This window comes from Stegodyphus dumicola, chromosome 5 (genome assembly GCF_044657685.1).
Source record: "Stegodyphus dumicola isolate Sdum_Otavi_A_Nest chromosome 5, ASM4465768v1".
NCBI classification, from domain to species: Eukaryota; Metazoa; Arthropoda; class Arachnida; order Araneae; family Eresidae; genus Stegodyphus; species Stegodyphus dumicola.
In genome coordinates, this window is record NC_140772.1 from 65,050,949 (window position 1) to 65,070,033 (window position 19,085).

At 32.6% G+C, this 19,085-nt stretch overlaps 1 protein-coding gene and 1 long non-coding RNA gene across 2 annotated transcripts in view; one reads left to right on the plus strand and one right to left on the minus strand.

The window, feature by feature from the left end:
- Positions 1-19,085, plus strand: part of LOC118186995 (atrial natriuretic peptide receptor 1-like) — a 1,070,353-nt gene that overhangs the window by 777,492 nt on the left and 273,776 nt on the right. The window contains exon 13 of the mRNA XM_085816725.1: positions 850-1,015. Coding sequence (XP_085672851.1) covers positions 850-1,015 — 166 coding nt within the window. The remainder of the gene's footprint in view (positions 1-849; positions 1,016-19,085) is intronic.
- The window catches only part of LOC118188790 (uncharacterized), a 30,463-nt gene continuing 21,660 nt past the window's right edge, over positions 10,283-19,085 (minus strand). The window contains exon 3 of the long non-coding RNA XR_004758164.2: positions 10,283-10,726. This is a non-coding gene — a long non-coding RNA (uncharacterized LOC118188790). The remainder of the gene's footprint in view (positions 10,727-19,085) is intronic.

Below are 19,085 nucleotides of genomic sequence, written 5' to 3' on the forward strand. Positions count from 1 at the left end.
ACTCCTAATGGAAAAGTAATAGTATGTGCAGACTTAAAGATGTAGAGTAATTATTATTTTAATTAACTGTATAAGGTATGTCTCTCACCTTCTTGGCGTGCCTTCGTGGTGTGGTGGTCTCCACACTGGGCCGGTATTCCAGAGGTTCGAGGTTCGATTCCCGGTGAATGCGTTGTTAATTTGTCATCTATTCTGCTTCCAAAAAATTCCTAATGTCTCTACAGTGGCACTCGCTGGGTATCGAACCACGGACCTCTCAATACGCACTGAGTGTGCTGACCACTACATCACGAAGGCATGCCAAGAAGGTGGGAGAAATACTTTGTAACTGTTATTTATAATTTCAGCCATTACTATCATTTTTCTTTTCCATCTCTTCACTAGAATAGAAAGTAAATCGGTTTGAGAGTATTCATGTCGAAGTTTTAGATTGTAATATAGGGCATGTTTCTGCCTCTTGAAGCCACGTAACTAGGTTTTTGCTAGCTCAGATAAGATTGTATTCTTCGGCTTCATTATATTATTCTGCTAAATTTAAATTTTGAATCTGATTATTAATTAAGTTACATCGCGAAATGTGGTGGTTGTTTTGTTAACCACGACACGTGCGTTTATGTTAAAGTTCTGATTTAAACAAAAAGTTTATTTTAAACCTTTTCAAGACTTTGTTGATATTTCAGAGCAGGCGATAATTCGCTTTTATGTCTGCTGGGAATTTAATCCTAGTTTACGCTAACCAAAGAAAATCAGTCTGTTTAAAGTGTATATCCTACGTTGAAAATAATTCAGATTTAGTTTACTGAAGTTATGGTTCATTTCACAATTATTTAGAAATTATTCCTGTTACAGGGAATGGCGTACTTGCATAACAGTGACGTTAGATCCCATGGCAATCTGAAGTCTTCTAACTGCTTGGTTGATAGCCGATTTGCCCTTAAAATCACTGATTTTGGTCTGCATAGCTTGCGGTCAACAGATAGCGATGAGGTGATGGATAGCTACACTTTCTGGAAAAGTAAGTGTAACGATTTCAAAGTCTTCTATTATTTGTTCCAAACCTATATTTAAATTTTCTGTTTTAAGCGATCTTTGTGGGGAAAATGATAACTTCCTAACTTAATTTTTTGTATAATTGAATGTTCTTCTTCCAATATTAAATACAAAACTCTAATTATAATCACAATTTTATGTATATCTTTAAACAGAAAATTTAGAGGAATAAATGAACTTACTTTCTAAGTGAAATTCAGTATTCTTATATTAATATCATATAATTTTATGGCTAAAAAATAGGAAATCTCGAAAATATTTTTAATCAAGAATTTGTCTTACTAAAAGTCATGACTACTTAATATTAGTGAAAAGCAAGACAAGCCACTATTTATATTTTCATCTTCTCAGTATTAATGGCGATTTTTAATATATAGCAACGTGACATCTTTTTTTTTTTTTTTTTTTTTGTTGTTTTTAGTTCTATTGTTTGTAACCTCTTTTTAGAAGATTTTAGCTCTCTGTAACTTTTTGCCTAGCCATTGGAAATATTAATATATATATATATCTATAGCAAGATGAGTACAATATTCTGTACAAAGAGCATGAAACGCAGTTTCGTTTGGATTCTGTTTGCGTACGTTGCACATTTTCTCAACAATATTCAGAATTTTATTTGAGATAAACATATTCATCCTTTGAAACAATGCGCAAAAAATTTATATTTTTTTCTTCAAGCGTGATCTTGACGAGTAGGCATTAAATCTCACTGCGAGTGGACATTAGTAGAAAGGATATTCTGCTAAAAACACTGAAACATTTTTCTGCGAGCTACGAACTTAATGTGTGAGATTTCAGTTAACGGAGCATGGTACTTCGAACCTAAAAAATGGCGAGCAATGCTGTTTTATGCCTTACAGTAGTAATAATGACGTTAAGGTATTCCTTGGAGGGATCTGGTTAGAGAGAATCTGCCAGTATGACTAAAGGCTGAAACACGTTTCGAGGAAACGTTCAGTGGTGTCAAAGTAATAATTTCGTCAGTCGCACAAGAGATCCTAACCATCATTTTTATGTAGTAGATGACATAAGTTGAACGCTCCGTTAGATTACATTTTGTACATTTATTTCAAAACTATTTACGAAAACATAACACATTAACCACTTCAAAGTTTGCAGGAAGAAAATGTAACGAAAAATTCCGAATTCATATAGCACTTTATTATGAAATTTGTCATAACAGGACTACTATTTCTTCTAATATGCTTTGGGAACATGACGTGTCCTGACTTACAAACTATGTCCTAAGAAGTGTAGCAAGGATGACAAGATGAGAAGGGTTAAATTACCCTTTATTTTCCACGATATTACAGGCGTTCCCTCACTTCGGGATACAAAGACCAGCCACTTGTGGTCTGAAAGTAAAAAAATTAAGAACTACTGACTAACTAAAATTTAAATAAAAGCTAACCTTGAATACTTTACACAAATGATAAACACTAAGACTGGCCTTTTAAATACATATGTAGTACGCAAACTGCGGAAAACTACAATTCGTCTTTAGCTTTCAAGAGGACTCAAAATTCTGTCCTTAAAGCGGGCAGCGTCTGATTGCAAGCTCGAGTGAAGTATAGTGACAAGAAGGTTCGCTCTCTACCCATCTAACTGTGATCTTTACAAAAAGCCACAACTTAAATACTTAAGCGTTTGCAAGTACAGTTTGCATAAACAAGTTAACGAGTTTACTCTGGTCGGAAGTGGAAAATAAGAGAGGATAGTAAAATTTTAAAATAAAATAAACTTTAGTAAAACTTAAGATCCTTACAGTCATACTTATTTACAATCACAACACTTAAAAACATTTTGGACTGAATATATTTCCCAACGAATCCTGCAATTATTTAAGCCTTTATTGCCAGTTAGTTTAAAAGAAAATTAGTTTTCACATATTTCCTCATTGAAATTTATATTGAATTTACCACATATAACGAAACATGATGCAGTTCAACTACAAAAATTTCACGCTAAAGAGGAATTGTTCAAATTATACCATCAGAATATCAACTTGTAGAATGCAATCTATGTAATAATATATTATGATTTCTCAGATTAACAGTATCTTAAACTTCTTTTGTTAAATGTCGCTGATAAACTTTCCAAATAGCGATCTGTTAGGAAACCATATAATTGCTACTCAACAAACGCGGAATGTTTTGTAGTTCTAACAGCGTACCATCAGTCAAATTTCTAATACTGCAATCATCATCACCACTAGAAATTTGACTTGGTGTATACACCTCTACATCTTTTTACTTACTTCAATGTAAATAACATTTGTTGCAGAAGTGTGTTAGACCTAATTATCGCAATCCAGGCTATGCATAGCTCATCAGGCTATGCATAGCTAATCCAGGCTATGCATAGTCATTTCGGTTTACTTTTAATTAACTATTTAGTTCCAGTAAAAATATGGAGTACTACAATTCCCCTATTGTTCTATTTTTGAAATGATTTATAATTATTATTAACAACGTGTTTTTTTTTACCAAATGTAGGGCTAGGAATGAAGATTTTGTTGACCTGGCTTATTAATTTCGATAGTTAAATTTACTTATTGTTTTCAAATTATGTATTTAAAAACATACAGTTACGCATGTTGTTTACGACAGTAAAATTACAAATTGAAGATTAATAATTGTTTACATAACACTAATGGAAAAATTAATCCCAATACCAAGAAAAATCTATTGTAGTGTAATGAAATTTTGGCAATACATTTGTCTAGTAACATATTTAATTGATTCAATTTTCAAAATCTCAGGTTAATATAAGTACTAGAAGAGCCATTTTAAATATGAAATGCTGGTGTATTAATAACTGATGTAACTGCCAGAAGTTTGAATGCAAGCATGCAAATGTGCATGAATTGCATAGTACAGCTGCCGGATATCAGTTTGTGGGATGGAGTTCCATGCTTTCATTTGGTCAACCAATACAGGGACGGTTAATGCTGGTTATGGATGACGCTGGAGTTGTCTGATGTCCCATACGTACTCGATTCGAGAAAGATCTGGTGATCTAGCACACCAAGGCAACATGTCGACACACTGTAGAGCATGCTGGGTTACAACAGCGCATTGAGGAGGAGCGTCATCCTGTTCCTTTTCCTTTTCCCACTATTGCCGTGTGTAGCTTGCAAATAGCAAGCTGTATATCGGCTGTCATGAATTAATAAGTACACTGCAGGTATAGCAAATGCATGAGTGTGTCCGGAGGACAAAATGCAAAGTGAAAGAGGGCGTTACTACATTGTCACGTGACGCATAGCGGCATCTAGTAGGCTGGAGAGATGCTGGTTCAAGTTTCAAGAACAGTGTGTATTTTTACAAATATTCAGCGCATAAACTCATCGGGCATTTTTTTCACAATTAGGAAGACTATATACAAAAATAAAATACGTATTTACAAAGTAAAAGTATGCAGGTAATCCAGCAGAAGCATTCAAAGATATCTCTTAGTAGAGGTCTTCTGATTGGCTGTTGAGACGTGTATGCGAAAATCATGGAAAATTTGCTATTTACAAAATATTCAATTGCAGAGACATAAAAAACATATTTTTTCAGTAAACTAGAAGTTGAAATAAATAAAATAAAAGAAATTTGAAACAAATAGGAGCAGTGAGAGATCTACAATAAGCAGTAGAAGACTTGAGTTCGTAGTCACGTAGGAGGTCACCCTCCCGCGCCTTGACCCCTATAGTGGCTGCTTAACTTTAAGCGTTTCAGTATTACAAGTATACACAGAGTAAAAACTTAAGTTTGAAAGTTCTGATTTTCATTGAGGATAAATGCAGTAAATGGTCTAAGGTGCCTGTCTTCGTGCAATATTTCATATTCAAAGAGGTTAAATTGACGCATATAATTGCAGTTCTGGGCTTCTCTAACGAAATTCCGATTTTGCTTTCTGATGAACGTATCTAAGAGGTAGATCTTGAGATCATCTTGTAGGCACTTATTTGTCACGAAATAATGAGCATTCGTGATAATCCTGAGATAGCGGTTCTGCACAACACATAATTTATTGAGGTCAGTTTTGGCGAGGGCGGCCCAGGCTGGGGAGGCATAAGTCATGATCGGTCCGATCGTAGACGTGTAGATGAGCCGCTTCTTTCCTGAGTGGCGTATTTACCAATAATTGGGAAGAGACATTTGATAATTTGTAAAGCCTTATCCCTGACGTAATTTATATGGTTAGTCCACGTTAAGCGATCATTTATAATCACTCCGAGGTACTTGGCATGGGGAACAATTTCGTTAAATAGATAAAGTCCTCTTTTGACAGGTGTGTTCCTTTTTCTTCTGCGTATGAGAACAAGTTGAGATTTGGCTGCGTTTATTTGGATTTTCCATTGCGCGCACCATCTTTCAATGCTAGGAATGACATCTTAGAGTTTTTTGATGGCGTGATTTATATTAACAGACTTTACTGCCAGGGCAGTATCGTCTGCATAACAGGGCGTCATCCTGCTGGAAAACATTTCCTTAAATACTGTTCAAGAATGACAGCGGAACAGGATGAATCACCAGACTAAACCAATTTGCTGTCAGGGTGCGTGGGATAACATGAAAGTGCTCCTGCTGTCATACGAAATTGCTCCAGATCATAATTCCTGATAAAGGTCCAATTTGTCAAGGCCGCAGACACTTTGGTTTGCAGGCGCTCACTTGACCTCTTTCTAACCAACACACGGCTATCGCTGGCACCAAAGCGGAACCGGCCTTCATCAGGAAACGCAACAGATCTCCACTTCGTCCTCCAATGAGCTCTAGCTTGACGCCACTGACGTCGTAAACGGTTGTGTTCTGCGGTGTTATTAGTTAATTCGCTTAGCGTGAAATCTGAATAGACGCCAAGTTAAATTGTAGCTAACTTACTTAGATATGTTACATTTCCGTTATGATACATTTCCAAATACTTATCATCTACTTGATTTGGCAAGTGCTACTATTGCGAAGATACTTCAAATTCTGCGTTAGTGATCGGAAACCTTATAGGTCCCAAATATTTTATGTACTTAATGAGCACTCTTAAACTTAGGTTTGATGGTCACCAGTGTTTCTCAGTTATAGTGAAACATCTCCTTTCGTTTCATTGAACTTTTACAATTTATCTAAATAACCACGTTGTATTACACCAATCAATGACAGGTCACCGGGGTCAGCTGCTTTCACAGGTACCGTATCATTTGGTTTAATTATACTTCTAAATTTATCTAAATTATTCCATTGCTTCAAGCTGGTGACCTATGGGTTGAAATGCATATCCTCCGGTGACTGCAATCTATAGGTCATTGACGATTAAAAAAGACGTTGATCTTTCTTGATGGGAATCGATAAACTTCATTTAATTTCAATTAATGTTTACTCTACTGTCTCACAGTAGTCACCTAAAGGTTGAATATCAGTACCCTCTATCTGTAAGTTACTGGGCATCAATAGTCTTGAAGGACGTCGATGTCCGACGACTTGATCTCAAAATTCTACCTACATTTAGAATACTGTCCTCTTTGTTTAGATTTGCTACCGCCGATTAATCTATAAGTAATCGTTTACCAACGCAAGGTTACATCATTTTTAAATAATTAATAAGAGATGTTTCTAATACCACATAACCTGTACTTTGACACAATCGTTTGAATTTTCTTTGTTGTTATACAGTAGAATTTTTTATCTATAATTCTGAACGAATTTATTTATCTGCGAAAGTGATACATACAAAAGTTCGAAAACGAAACCACAATCTGATAATTTTTTCTACCGGCACTTATTCCGGAAATTTTGGTCTCCCTTTTTTTTTAATAGTGTTGTTAGAAAAATTTCGATGTTTTTGATACCATTTTTTACATTATATTTTTCTACATGCGTAATAAGCTTGGGGAGCTCATTAATTTCCAGGAGGTCCCCCTTTGAAAGGTGAATTTTCATAAAGGGAACTTATACTGAAAAAGGGAAAGAGTTTAGATTAATATTTCCTATAGCACCATTTCCTTTATTTCTGTTCACAGTAATCATAATACTCGTAGTTTATTGTTTTGTTAGACAAAAAAATATAAATAAGTTTGAAAATCCAATGGTTCAGGCCATTTATTAAGATTTTCTTTGCTATACTCACCATTCTAAAAAGAATTTGCTACATTTAATGCAATATAAATATTTCGCTTTTCTCTTTTTAATTTAGGCAAAAATTCGATTGAGCCGGAGAAAGTTTATTTTAGTTATCTAATTAGCTATGACAATTCTTTACGAGTTACTGGGTTCAAATACGTTATGATTCAGGAAATAGAATTATTATTTTGTTGCAGTGAATGCTTCATTTCTGATAAAATGAACTGCGCGAATGGTTTAAAGGTGTATTATTACCATTTCTCATGTAATTAAATTGAGGTCCACCAACACGAGGAAGTGCTTAGTGACTCTGATTACTGTGCTAAACGCCGAGGTTTGAATCTCGGAAAAGGTATGTATGTAAATTGTCTGTTTTTTCATAGGAGGTAATGGTGGCCATCTGTTAGGTGCCTCTAATAAAATGACCACTATTAGCCAAAGCCTAAAAGGGTTAGTGCCCGCCGTAAATAAATAAATAAACTGAGGTGTTAGCCGTCGTATTATATTTATATTTAGTTTATTGTGTTTAAACCACATTTTTACATTTGAAGAGGGGAGAATTTGTTTGACATGATAAGCATTTCACTGATTTCTTCATTTACTTAATTTCTGAATTTTAATCTCGCAATTTCCTTTCTTTTTCTTACATCTCAATGACGCAGGTTAGATTTAATTGTATTCTAAATTTTAGAGCCATTTATTCGAATCCTAATCTAAAATTCTGTGATTCTTGTAACCAAAATAAATGACATTATCCTGTTTTTCTGTGTGCACGTGTGGGCGAGCATATGTGTGTGTGTTCAATATTTGCTCTTCAAAATTACTTTTAACAAAAAAATTTATTAAAAGAGGAAATTCGCTCCTGTTCAGTTTCTGTTAAGCTATTTTGCTTTCTATCACTAAAATCCAAGATTAAACCTTTCATCATTCAACATTGCATTTTTTTCATGAAAAAATAAGTATTGTTTAAAATAGATTGCAATCTAAATTTTTCTTTAAAAGGGCATTAAAACATGAATTTTTAACAGGGGAGAGGGTATCAGTAAATCTCCAACTCTGCTCACTGTTAGTCCTTTAATTATTTTTTTTAATTTTAGTCATCTTTTAAAATTATCCTAAAATGTTTTTGAGGCCTTCCATACTTATAAAAATCTGTCGACTTTGGCTTATGACATTATCTCTTATTTTTTTAGTATGATTTATTATTATCAATTATTGCTTTGCATTTTAGTTTGTTATATATGACGTTGTATAGACTTTTAATCGCTTTATTATTTTATCAAAGAAATTTCGAAAATGGCTCAATTTTACTTGCTATTTTGAGTCAAAAATGCAATTATCAAACAGTTAAAAATGCTTGAAGATTTTCTCTAAAATTAACGGAACTCTAAATCTGATTTTACATTACACGATGTCTTTCAAAAATGCTTCTGCATATTCATATTTTTGATATCGAGGAGAAATACAAACATATTCCTATGTAATAACTTGAATGTGTATTGAAATTTGATTATACGGATAAAGTGTTTCCTTGGTCTGATTTATCAGCTGCTTTGGGAACTATTGTCAACAGGCGAAATATTTCCATAAATAGCGTTTTGCTGGTCGTAGAAATTACCTTTTTTAGACGACGTATAATTATATAAAATAAATGCGTATATAAATTTACTGACTTTTCTCTAAGTTTTATTTTACAATTAAAGTATCAGAGTAAGAGTCTAGCTATTACCTGTGGAGTATAATGTATATATTATTTCTTTGAAAATGATAACTGTCCTGTAGAGTTTTCCACATGATGTTTACGTAGTTAAATAAAGTCTATACCTTCAGTTGTGATAAAAGACTTTGCAAAGGCAAGTTATGAAATTTAAGAAATAGGTGCATAAAATTTTCTTGACGTTTCTGTTTATATATTATGGCTTCTAAAATATTTACTTAATAGCGTAATGGTAACATCATTTGCTAATCAATCTGAAATAGTAAGTTCTATCATTAACGCATTTAAGCCATATTCATCAAACTTCTACATCAGTATATTAAGAAAAACAAACTGAATGGACTAGGAATAATGTAATAACATTAACTTCAAACTTTAATACATCTTGAAAAAATATTCCCAGTGTTTAATAACCAAAGTGCTGAAAGAGTTTGGTGTCGTATAAAACGTAACGTTATTCCATATGTACTGTTGTTCTCAGTGTAAATGGTCTTGCTCATTTAGGTTTTTTTTTTTTTTTTTTTTTTTTCAGAATTTATCACTCAAGATTGTGCCACGTAAATGGATTATCGTCTTAAATAGCTATTTACCAATTTAAGTTTATTAATTTTGTAAAAGCGCCTATTAAGCTTCAAAAATGTATTTACCTGTTGCAGTGTAATTTGCTCAGTAATAAAATATATTGTTCTGTCAGGAAATCCCAATATTCCTTGTAATACAGAACACGTTTAGTCCGAATCTGATGTTAAAACATCATGTGTTGCACGCAGGGGTTTTGAGTAGTAATTTGCTTTTCTAGAAAAATGGCATTTAAAAAAAATTTTAAAAATTGCCCTTGAAGTATTTTTTATAATGCACCAATTTCATATTTATTCTTATAATTAGTGTGTAATCGTAAGCACATATAATAACATAAAACTGGAGAGAAAAAATAAACCGTGATCGAAGCTTTTACTATTTAGATAAATTTAAAGACGATAAATTTAAAACCACTTTTTCTTGCTAAAGTAAAGGAATTTTCTTCAGTTCATAGAACTTATGATGTAAGCATATAATGATTACTGACAAATTTGTAATTACTTCAAAATATACATTGCAATGACAACCAGTGAAATTTTTTGGAATACTCATTTTGTTTTTTACAAAATTTGTAATATTTGAGTAACGGCTTCATGTGAATATACTATGCCTGCTACGAGATCTGACACCAGAAACATTAGCTGGTGAGGAAACCTGCTAGGATAAAAGGGCTAAGGATTCGAAGAGAGCTTTCTTAGAAATTAAGAAATCAATTCTTGGATATCTTAAACATATGTAGAGGATGATAACATTAAGTTGCGATATTTATATTTTGTGCAGAATTTATAAACAAGTCTTAGGGAAAAAGAAAAAAAAAATAAATGTTCAGCAATTAGATTTATTTACAATTTATAGTTACAAAATTGAATTTATGTAATAATACTCTAAAGAGTGATAGCTGCGTATCATAGCATTTAAATATGTAATATGAAACATTAACGTTCATAATAGTTACATTTTTTGCTTTAATATGCATTCATTTCATGAAAGGTAAAAACTGTCGCCTTTCAGAAAAGCCCCTATATACATGTTTTGTTGCATTACGTATTCTTCAACACGGAAACGGGTTTTACAGTATAGTTCCGCACACAAACAATGTTCACCACCAAAGATGCGCTGGCGAATTATGCAGTGTTTCATCTAATAGCCAGTCCTGTACCAGTTCGTCGGAGAGGTATGTTTTCACTCTGTTTCCACGTTCGTTGTCTTCTGGTAAAGTTTCGGATGTCTACCCTCACAGTGAATGTGATACTGCTGTGGTCCAAACGTATTCAATCTTAAATGACACAAATTTTAACATTATTTTAACTCACATTACATTTACAATATACTATGTTTATAAACTTTTATTTAGATATTTTCAAGCTAATTCCTGATAAAGCTAATTCCTAAAGAGTTCAAGTTTACTACATGCGCTGTTGTTCGATGACAATGTAATGTGGTAAAGGAATTGCTTCAAGGCTAGATTCAGCTATTTTTTCTTTTTGATGTTTAACCGATTTTTCGCACATATCTTCGTTTAACTAACAAACTAAACATTTTACGGTTTATTTTATCATTAATTATTTTGTTGCACCATCGCACAAAGCGGGAATAAGTCTTTTCAGTGAAACTTGTATGAAAACTGGAACTTAATTACTGAATTTTTGAAAATAGCTCTATCTTTTAGATTATTTGACGTACATAATTTTAAAATTTCAATATCTAAAAATGTTTCGGACTGAAAGTTTTGAAATTTTGAGAGATTAAAGAACAAACATTTCGCTCTCTTTTTAAAGCAATAATGGTAAAAAAATATTAAATTAGCGATTTTCTAGTTCTTTTAAATGTGTTGCAGTTTGAAGCAAACGGAATTATAATGCTTTTCAAGTTTGCCATCTTGGCGCACTTTAACGACGAATAGGCGATATTTTTTTATTTCGTACAATTTGCGAAACTGAATATTCAAAGTGATGTTTTCGTTCTCTGAATAAAGTCCAGTTTTTTTTTTCTATATTTCATTGCATTCTTATAATTTATTGCTTTGGCTTTAATAATGAATAAACATTTAATCACTGATAACGTATACCTGAGACTAAAAGATATAAAATAAAATACAATTGAAAAAAGATTTTATACAATAAGCAATAAGCATTTACTTAAAATAAATATGATAATTAATACACTAAACAAGGAGAAATAACTTATTTTATAGCTTAATAAGAATAATAAATGAAATAACTCTATTTACAGAATTCATCTACAATTTTATATCGTGAATAATAAATGCATGAGATCCCTAAATTAAGAAATTTGTTAATTAATTTCATTGTCAAATGTGTAAGTCATTATCCTTTTTAATTTACGGGGGCGCCCCCCCCACTTTTAGTTTTCTCGGTATCAAATCGTGGAATAATGCTGTTATTAGAATTATTGAATCTATTATATCCATTAAACTAGGGGTCTTCAACCTTTCACACCCGAGAGCCACATCAATGAATTCACAAAGATCCACGGGCCACATGTTTGTCAAAAATAGTGTAGTCAGAAAATTTACATAAAAAAGGGAAGTTTGTTTTACAAGATTACAATTAATTCTAAGCGAAGAGATAGTGTTACAGATTTGTGTATATATGCATTGGTTCCAAAAAGTCAAGTGGAAACCGAATTTAAATGTTTTGCAGTTTTTTTAACTATGGAAAAAGTATAAAGATAGATGTTACAAAATGCAGAACGAACACAAGAACGATGTTACAAAATGCATTTACTTAAAAAAATTTACATTACTAGCGGGGATGGAAGTTACTTTAGTTTTAATGCGAAATTTGACATTGTTTATTCCTGATTAAAATTTCAATATCCAATTTAATCTGTGTTGTTGCAAACCATAAAAAGCTGTTGACATATGAAGGTACTGCCAGAGATAGAAGACATGAAGAGTGCATGTTTACGAATTCCTGGATACTTGTCTTCGGTCACGTACTTCGAATAAATATCAATTAATGTAGGATTTTCAAGAAACTTGCATTTTATTGCAGAGTCACAGTGTAAATCTATAAATTCTAATTGAAGTTCAGGTGGAACACTTCTAACGTCTACTGAAAATGGCGATTATAACATTCTGATAAAATTGCATTTTCACGAAAATGGAATTTCACGAAAATTTTTAATTCCTCTTTCAAATTTGAAATGCGTTGTGCAAAATTATTTGAATTCCATGTTGTAGAGTTCTTCACACACTCCATCAATTTTGGAAAGTGAGTGGAATTCTTATTTAGCAACTGACTTACGGACAGGATTAATTTTGTCTCAAAAGCTTTCATAAAATAATACAGATTGTGAATAAGTAGATCTTTTTCCAGTAAGCGGTAGCTCAAATCATTGAGATCATTTTCAGAAACTTCTATCTCAAATAATATCAGGCATGTCAATAAAATGCTTTAAATATCAAGAATAAGATTAAAAAAAGTTTTTTTACGACAAAAAGCTGACAAAACAATTTTTCTTAAAATCAAAATTTCTTAAAATTCTGCAATGCTTCCTCAAATTCAAATGTGGGGCCACTAAAATACCTTCGTTCTACCACTCGTTGCCGCGGGCTACGGGTTGAAGAACCCTACATTAAACTATGTAAAAAATTATTTTTCTCCTTTTAGAGCATCAGTTATCATATACATTTTAAATAAAAGCTTAGTGCATAAAAACATTTTAACTGTATTTTATTGAATATAAACTTATGCGTGCAAAACATGCAACCTTTAAAATCAGCATGTTTTCGTGCGATATAGCAATTTGTAGTTGTGGAGACATTACATAAATGGATTTTACTTACAAAAATTAAAATGCGAACTAAAATCAACTATGTACTGAATGCTGCATTCATAATTCCAATGTAATTAGCAGATAACTTGCTAACTTGTAATCCGGATAACGGAATGAAATCTGAGCTCAAAAATCTCTGAAGACCTGCCTATTAAGGAGTTAAACAAATTAGTCTATGGTTAGTTAATACTTTTTAAATTTTTTCTGGAAGTATTTTTACTAAGAGCTTAAGCTTTATTAAGAGTCGTTTTCCGTTCAATTATGATTCATTTATAAAATTATAATTATTTATTTAAATATGTCATTTATAAAATTATGACATCATGTCATTTATAAAATTATCAACATTTATAAAATTATGTCGATAGGTCTCTAACCAGTGAAACAGTTTAATTGTTTGTTATAGTTTTGATACTGATATCAGGATCAAATAAATAACCCTGAAAAGCGACTGTCAGTAATTGTAAATATTTATTATGATGAAATATCATAAAATGGTCTTCCCAAATTACTTTCGTATAGTATTATTTCATACATGCATCTAAACAAAAATATTGCTCAAAGTATTTATCTTAACCTGTTTAATTAGTTATGTAGAAACATTATGTACTTACACTTAGAACTAAGTTTTATATTTTAAATATATTATAGAATGCAGTTTTCTAACTAATGCAAATTTACGCTGTAGGGGAATTTTTTATTGACCTTTCTCAAATATTAGTACTTGATAAAAAAAACTGACTGAATTTTCGCATTCGTTACTTAGGGAAGACTAAGCTTCTCTATATAGCTTGCAAACAGAACGCAGAAATTGAAGCTTGAAGTCAAAGGAATTTCTTAAGTACTTTACATAATATGTGAAGATGAATAATTCCTCGTTATACAAAGAAGTTGTCGAAATCTTACTCAAGAAATCATGAAAAAATTTTGTTCTGTAAAATGTGAACAAAGTCTGTTCATGAGAACTGGCAACATTTCACAAAAGTTTTAAATTAAATCTGTAGAGTCATTAGGATTTTTTGGAAGCTGGAGAGATGAAAAATGAGCAACCTGCCTTTGCCAGGAATCGAACCGCGGACCTCTGGAATACCGGCCCAGCGTGCAGAACCACTACACCACGAAGGCACGCCAAGAACGTGGGAGAAATACCTTATAAATTAAATAATAATTTATGTTTTGCGGAATGTTTCATGTATATAATTTCAGCGGTGATAAAGTTTTAAAATATTTACAAATATGTTAATAGCAGTGCAAGATTTATAATGTATATCCTTAGATAAGGATGTAAGTTGTGAAATTAGTATCATACCGTTTCTATACTGCCTCTAATATTTCATATAATATAAATACTCTTTTGAACTTTAGCATTTAGGTAATAAATATGCAAGCAAATTTCAGTTTTTATGATGGATGGCAGTCTTGATAACCTTTAAAACTTTAATTTCCTGCTCATACTTTAATACAATCTAAAATTACGTTTATGTTTAAAAGCCGGATATTTATATCGTTTGATTCTAAAAATGGGATTCTAGATATGAGATATGAAACACACTTAAAAGGTCATATATTATCTGACAGAAGTATTAATTTTGTATGAAGATTTCCATATGAATCATCAATATTCGTAAAAATATGCTTCGAGTAAAATAGTTTACAGTTAAGTGAATCAGTAAAATATTATCGATGTTACAGAGACACAAGAATTGAAACTTTTTCAGAAATTAAAATTTACGCTAGTGTTATTTTTAAACAGTCTTCATAAGTTTCAAGAAGTAAATTAAGTTTTACTGTTAATCCAGAATTATTGCAATATCCGTTACATCAGTAACATATATAAACAGGAATTTAAGTATTCCGGGAGAATAAATGATTTAAGAAATTGCATGATTTTTGGATAGGCTAAGCTTATCATTTCATTTGTCATTCAATACAAGCTGCTTGAGATTTTCAGAAATAATTTCCTAATGAGAGTTGGATTTAAATGCATGTTTTAGTAATCTTAAACTCCGGAAAGGAATATTCAGAGTTTATTCTGTAAAATATAAAAATGACTGAAAATAATATTATGGAAAATAGTACTTTCATTGCTTACCTCGGCCAACAGCGGTCGAGCGATAAAATTCGCTGAACACTTGTAGTTCCACCTAGGTTCGATTACAAGCAAATGGGCTGTCTGCCTGCACGGGTGTTTCCATCGTTTTCCCTTTGTGTAACTTAGATACGAACAAGTTCCCTTAGAAAGCCCTCAACAAAGACATCTCTCTCTCTCAGTCACATAGACCAGACCTAGCATGCTTTGTCATATTGAAATAAACCAAACCAAACCAAACATTGCGTACCTGCGATCTCTGGCATTTACTATTAGTATTTTGTTCAAAGCAGCATGGATTTTCCATTATCGTTACATACATAAAAGCTCTGAAAATATGGCACCATCCCATTTTAATAGAGAACTAACCAATATTTAAAATTTAAACAAAACAGGGTATATATTAATGTCGTATAAATTTTATGGTCATCAAAATTTTTTGATTCTACATCTAGAAGCAGATACCAAATATGATCGCTTTAATTTGTTACCTATCCTAAACTATAGCATAATTAAAAGTATTTCCCAGATGAGACCAGATTGCATCTACTCGAGAAAAGCATTTAATCGTATCGTACTCGGTATTTTAATTTGAATTTTGTTACTATTAGTAATACTTGCTCAAGTTTAAAACTAAATATTCGCAACATTCACATTTTTATAATTATGCTACCTATAAACAAACAGCGTTAACATCAGTATTCATAAAGCGTAGTTACATTTTCTTTCCAAAAGAGCCTACTTTACAAATAAAGTAAATTTCCTTTCGCGAAGATATTCCTTTCCTGAACGTTGTGAGATGTGCATAAATTATTAATACGTTATCTTCTTGGAAGTGTTCCACACCCTATTTATTTGCCTCTCTATTTAAAGGTCACCCTGATTTATTGACTATTCCCATGTGCACAACAGGTTAATGCACCTTATGGAAATCTTACAATCCTTCATTTTTGCAAGACAAAAGATTTGGTCGATAAGGTGAACTCCCATTTCTCTTGTTATACGAAAGATGTTAGCTTGAATATGGAGTGTGTGCATTCCACTATTTTATGTCCCAGTGCATTTTAGAAGTCCCTTAGTTGTTGCGTAAAGGGAAAATGCAAATGAAGTTTAATTATGAAATCGGTGATAAAACTTAGTTATCTGAAGATATGAAGTATTTAAAAGGTTACAAAATTAATGGTTTTTTTTATATTCAACATAATATTTTTCTTTTTCTTAAATCTTTAACACAACGTTTCATATGGAATGCCAATTCACATATTATAAAGTTGTAATTTAAAGAAAAGAAAATTTCAGCTTTGTATTCATTAGACATTTGTATTACTATACCAAAGATCTAAAATAGGTCATTATAATCATTAATTATTAATCCTTTTCTATTGAACTGTAAGGAAAAGCAAATTTAAGAATTGTTCAAAACTTTGCGTTTGCTTGTCGTCAAAATCGCAAATGAATAAAACTAGTGTTCTATATTAAATATTGGTAATTTGAGTACTTTGCTGTTTCATGCATTCCATGTTTTCATGCGAATATTTACTAAATGTTACTATTTTAAGTAAGTTAAACAAGTATAAAAAATTCAGCCATTAATTTTGTAGTTCTTTGAGAACTGTTAATATAAGAACGTCATTTTGAATATTAGATTATTATATGCGTGTAATTAGATACGTTCTGTTGACACTGTAATTCTATTTTTAATTTAACAATAGAAAAAATTCAAAAGAATGTGTTTTATTCTTCTGCAGTGATATTCAATTTGAACAGACCAGAAATTAATTTTTCCTTTTAATTATGTGAAAAGAGACATATGTAAAACAATTTTTTAAACTAAAAGCGGTCTGATGTCCAGACGTTGTAGTGTAGGGGAGCCGACTGCGATACCGAAGGGTCCGAGTTCGAATCCCGGAGAAGTTATGGATGTAAACTGTCTGCCCCCTCATAGGAGGTAATGATGGCCGCCTATTGCGTGCCTTCAGAATAAAATGGCTACAACTTCAGGCTTTAGGAGTGGCCAATGCTAGAAAGGCAAGTACCCGCCCTAAGGAAAAACAATTAATAGCATTAAATCATAAATAAATTACTTTGTCTATCAATACTTGTTGATTGTATTCTAAATCGTCTAAAATTAACTAAAGATTACTAAACATTTTTCTGTACTATTACAAATTTATGCATATTTGAAGGTAAGGATAGATTATTTGGATATTACAAAATGCAGGAGGATTCTTTTCTTAAGAGAGGGAGGCTTTCGTGAAAGTTTGAAAATCGCGGAAAAAATTGAGTAACTAAAAAATTTTTAATTGTAAGCAAACTGACCTAACAATAAAATTTTATATAAAACATGTCTGAAATTTGCTTATTTTTTGCATAACATTCATGAACTAAAATGCATTGCTTTCGTGATCATTTAATATTGCTAATAGATAGAGAGAAATTAGATCATGACATGCAGAACCCAGCACAAAGGTAGTAAACAAAATATTATTTAAACGCAAGAATAAAAATTCGGAAAGCTTTCAGATTTTATGTTTCACCCTGAAAGGGGCGTTTTTTTAATGTTTTGTGTGCTTGTTTATTAAATATCATTTTCTTTGCACTTAAACCATAAAACTCAGTTACAGCAATATCGTGAAGGATCAGAAAATTCCTTCAGAATTTTCGAAGAGGGTTTGAGCAAGAGTCAAATCTTACTTCTTTGTTTAAGCCTTTTTTTAAAACTTTTAGGTTTTTAAAAGCTTGAAATTAAGACAATAATTTTATTCTCATAATCTGGTACTGAACACAGGAACGTTCGACATTGAAGCGTTTTTAAAAATGAAGTTTCATTAAGAAAGTGAAATAGGTTTTACGAGGATTGCACATGTTAAAGATGTCAAAATACACTGACTACCAATAAGTATTTGGACACCTGTGATAGAAGAGAAAAACTAACTTTATTCAAAATCAATAGTTGGTAGAGCCTCCACGAGAGATAATTACAGCGTGGACCCTCCGGGCATACTTTCCACAAGTCTTTGTATGACAGCTAGTGGTATTTTCTTCGACTCGGCTTGGAGAAGACATAGAAGTTCCTTCACCGATTTTGCACGGGTAGTGCACCCCTGAATTCGGCGATGCAACTCGTCCCAGAGGTTCTCGATAAGGTTCAGGTATAGACTCTGGGCAGGCCAGTCCATTCGATGAACTCCATTGGCACCATACCAAGCCTTGGTTAACGTCGAAACATGACAACTGGCATTGTCGTCCTGAAAGTAACAGGGGTTCAACCCGTAAAACTGCCACAACGTAGGAAGCACATTGTCATCCAGAATAGTGCAGTAGGCATCGGAGTTGAGCTTACCATGAATGGGGACCAAGGGTCGCACATACCAGGAGAAACACCCCCAGACCGTAATTCCACCTCCGCCGAATCTGACTGTTGGCACAATGCATTCTGGCAGGAGACGTTCTCCAGGTAGACGCCAGACCCAGACTCTGCCATCCGAACGGTAAAGGGTGAACCTTGATTCGTCACTCCAAAGAACCCGTTTCCCCTGATTTACGGTCCAATTTCGATGTGCTTTGCACCACATTAACCGAGCAGCGCGGTTGGACTTGGTGATCAAAGGCTTATGGGCAGCAACACGACCATGAAAACCAAGCAGATATGCTTCGTTACGGATGGTGATGCCTGTTGAAACTCCTCGCGGATGAGGACCATCGGTTGGGTGCGGTTCTTCCGAATTTCTCTGGACAGCACTCG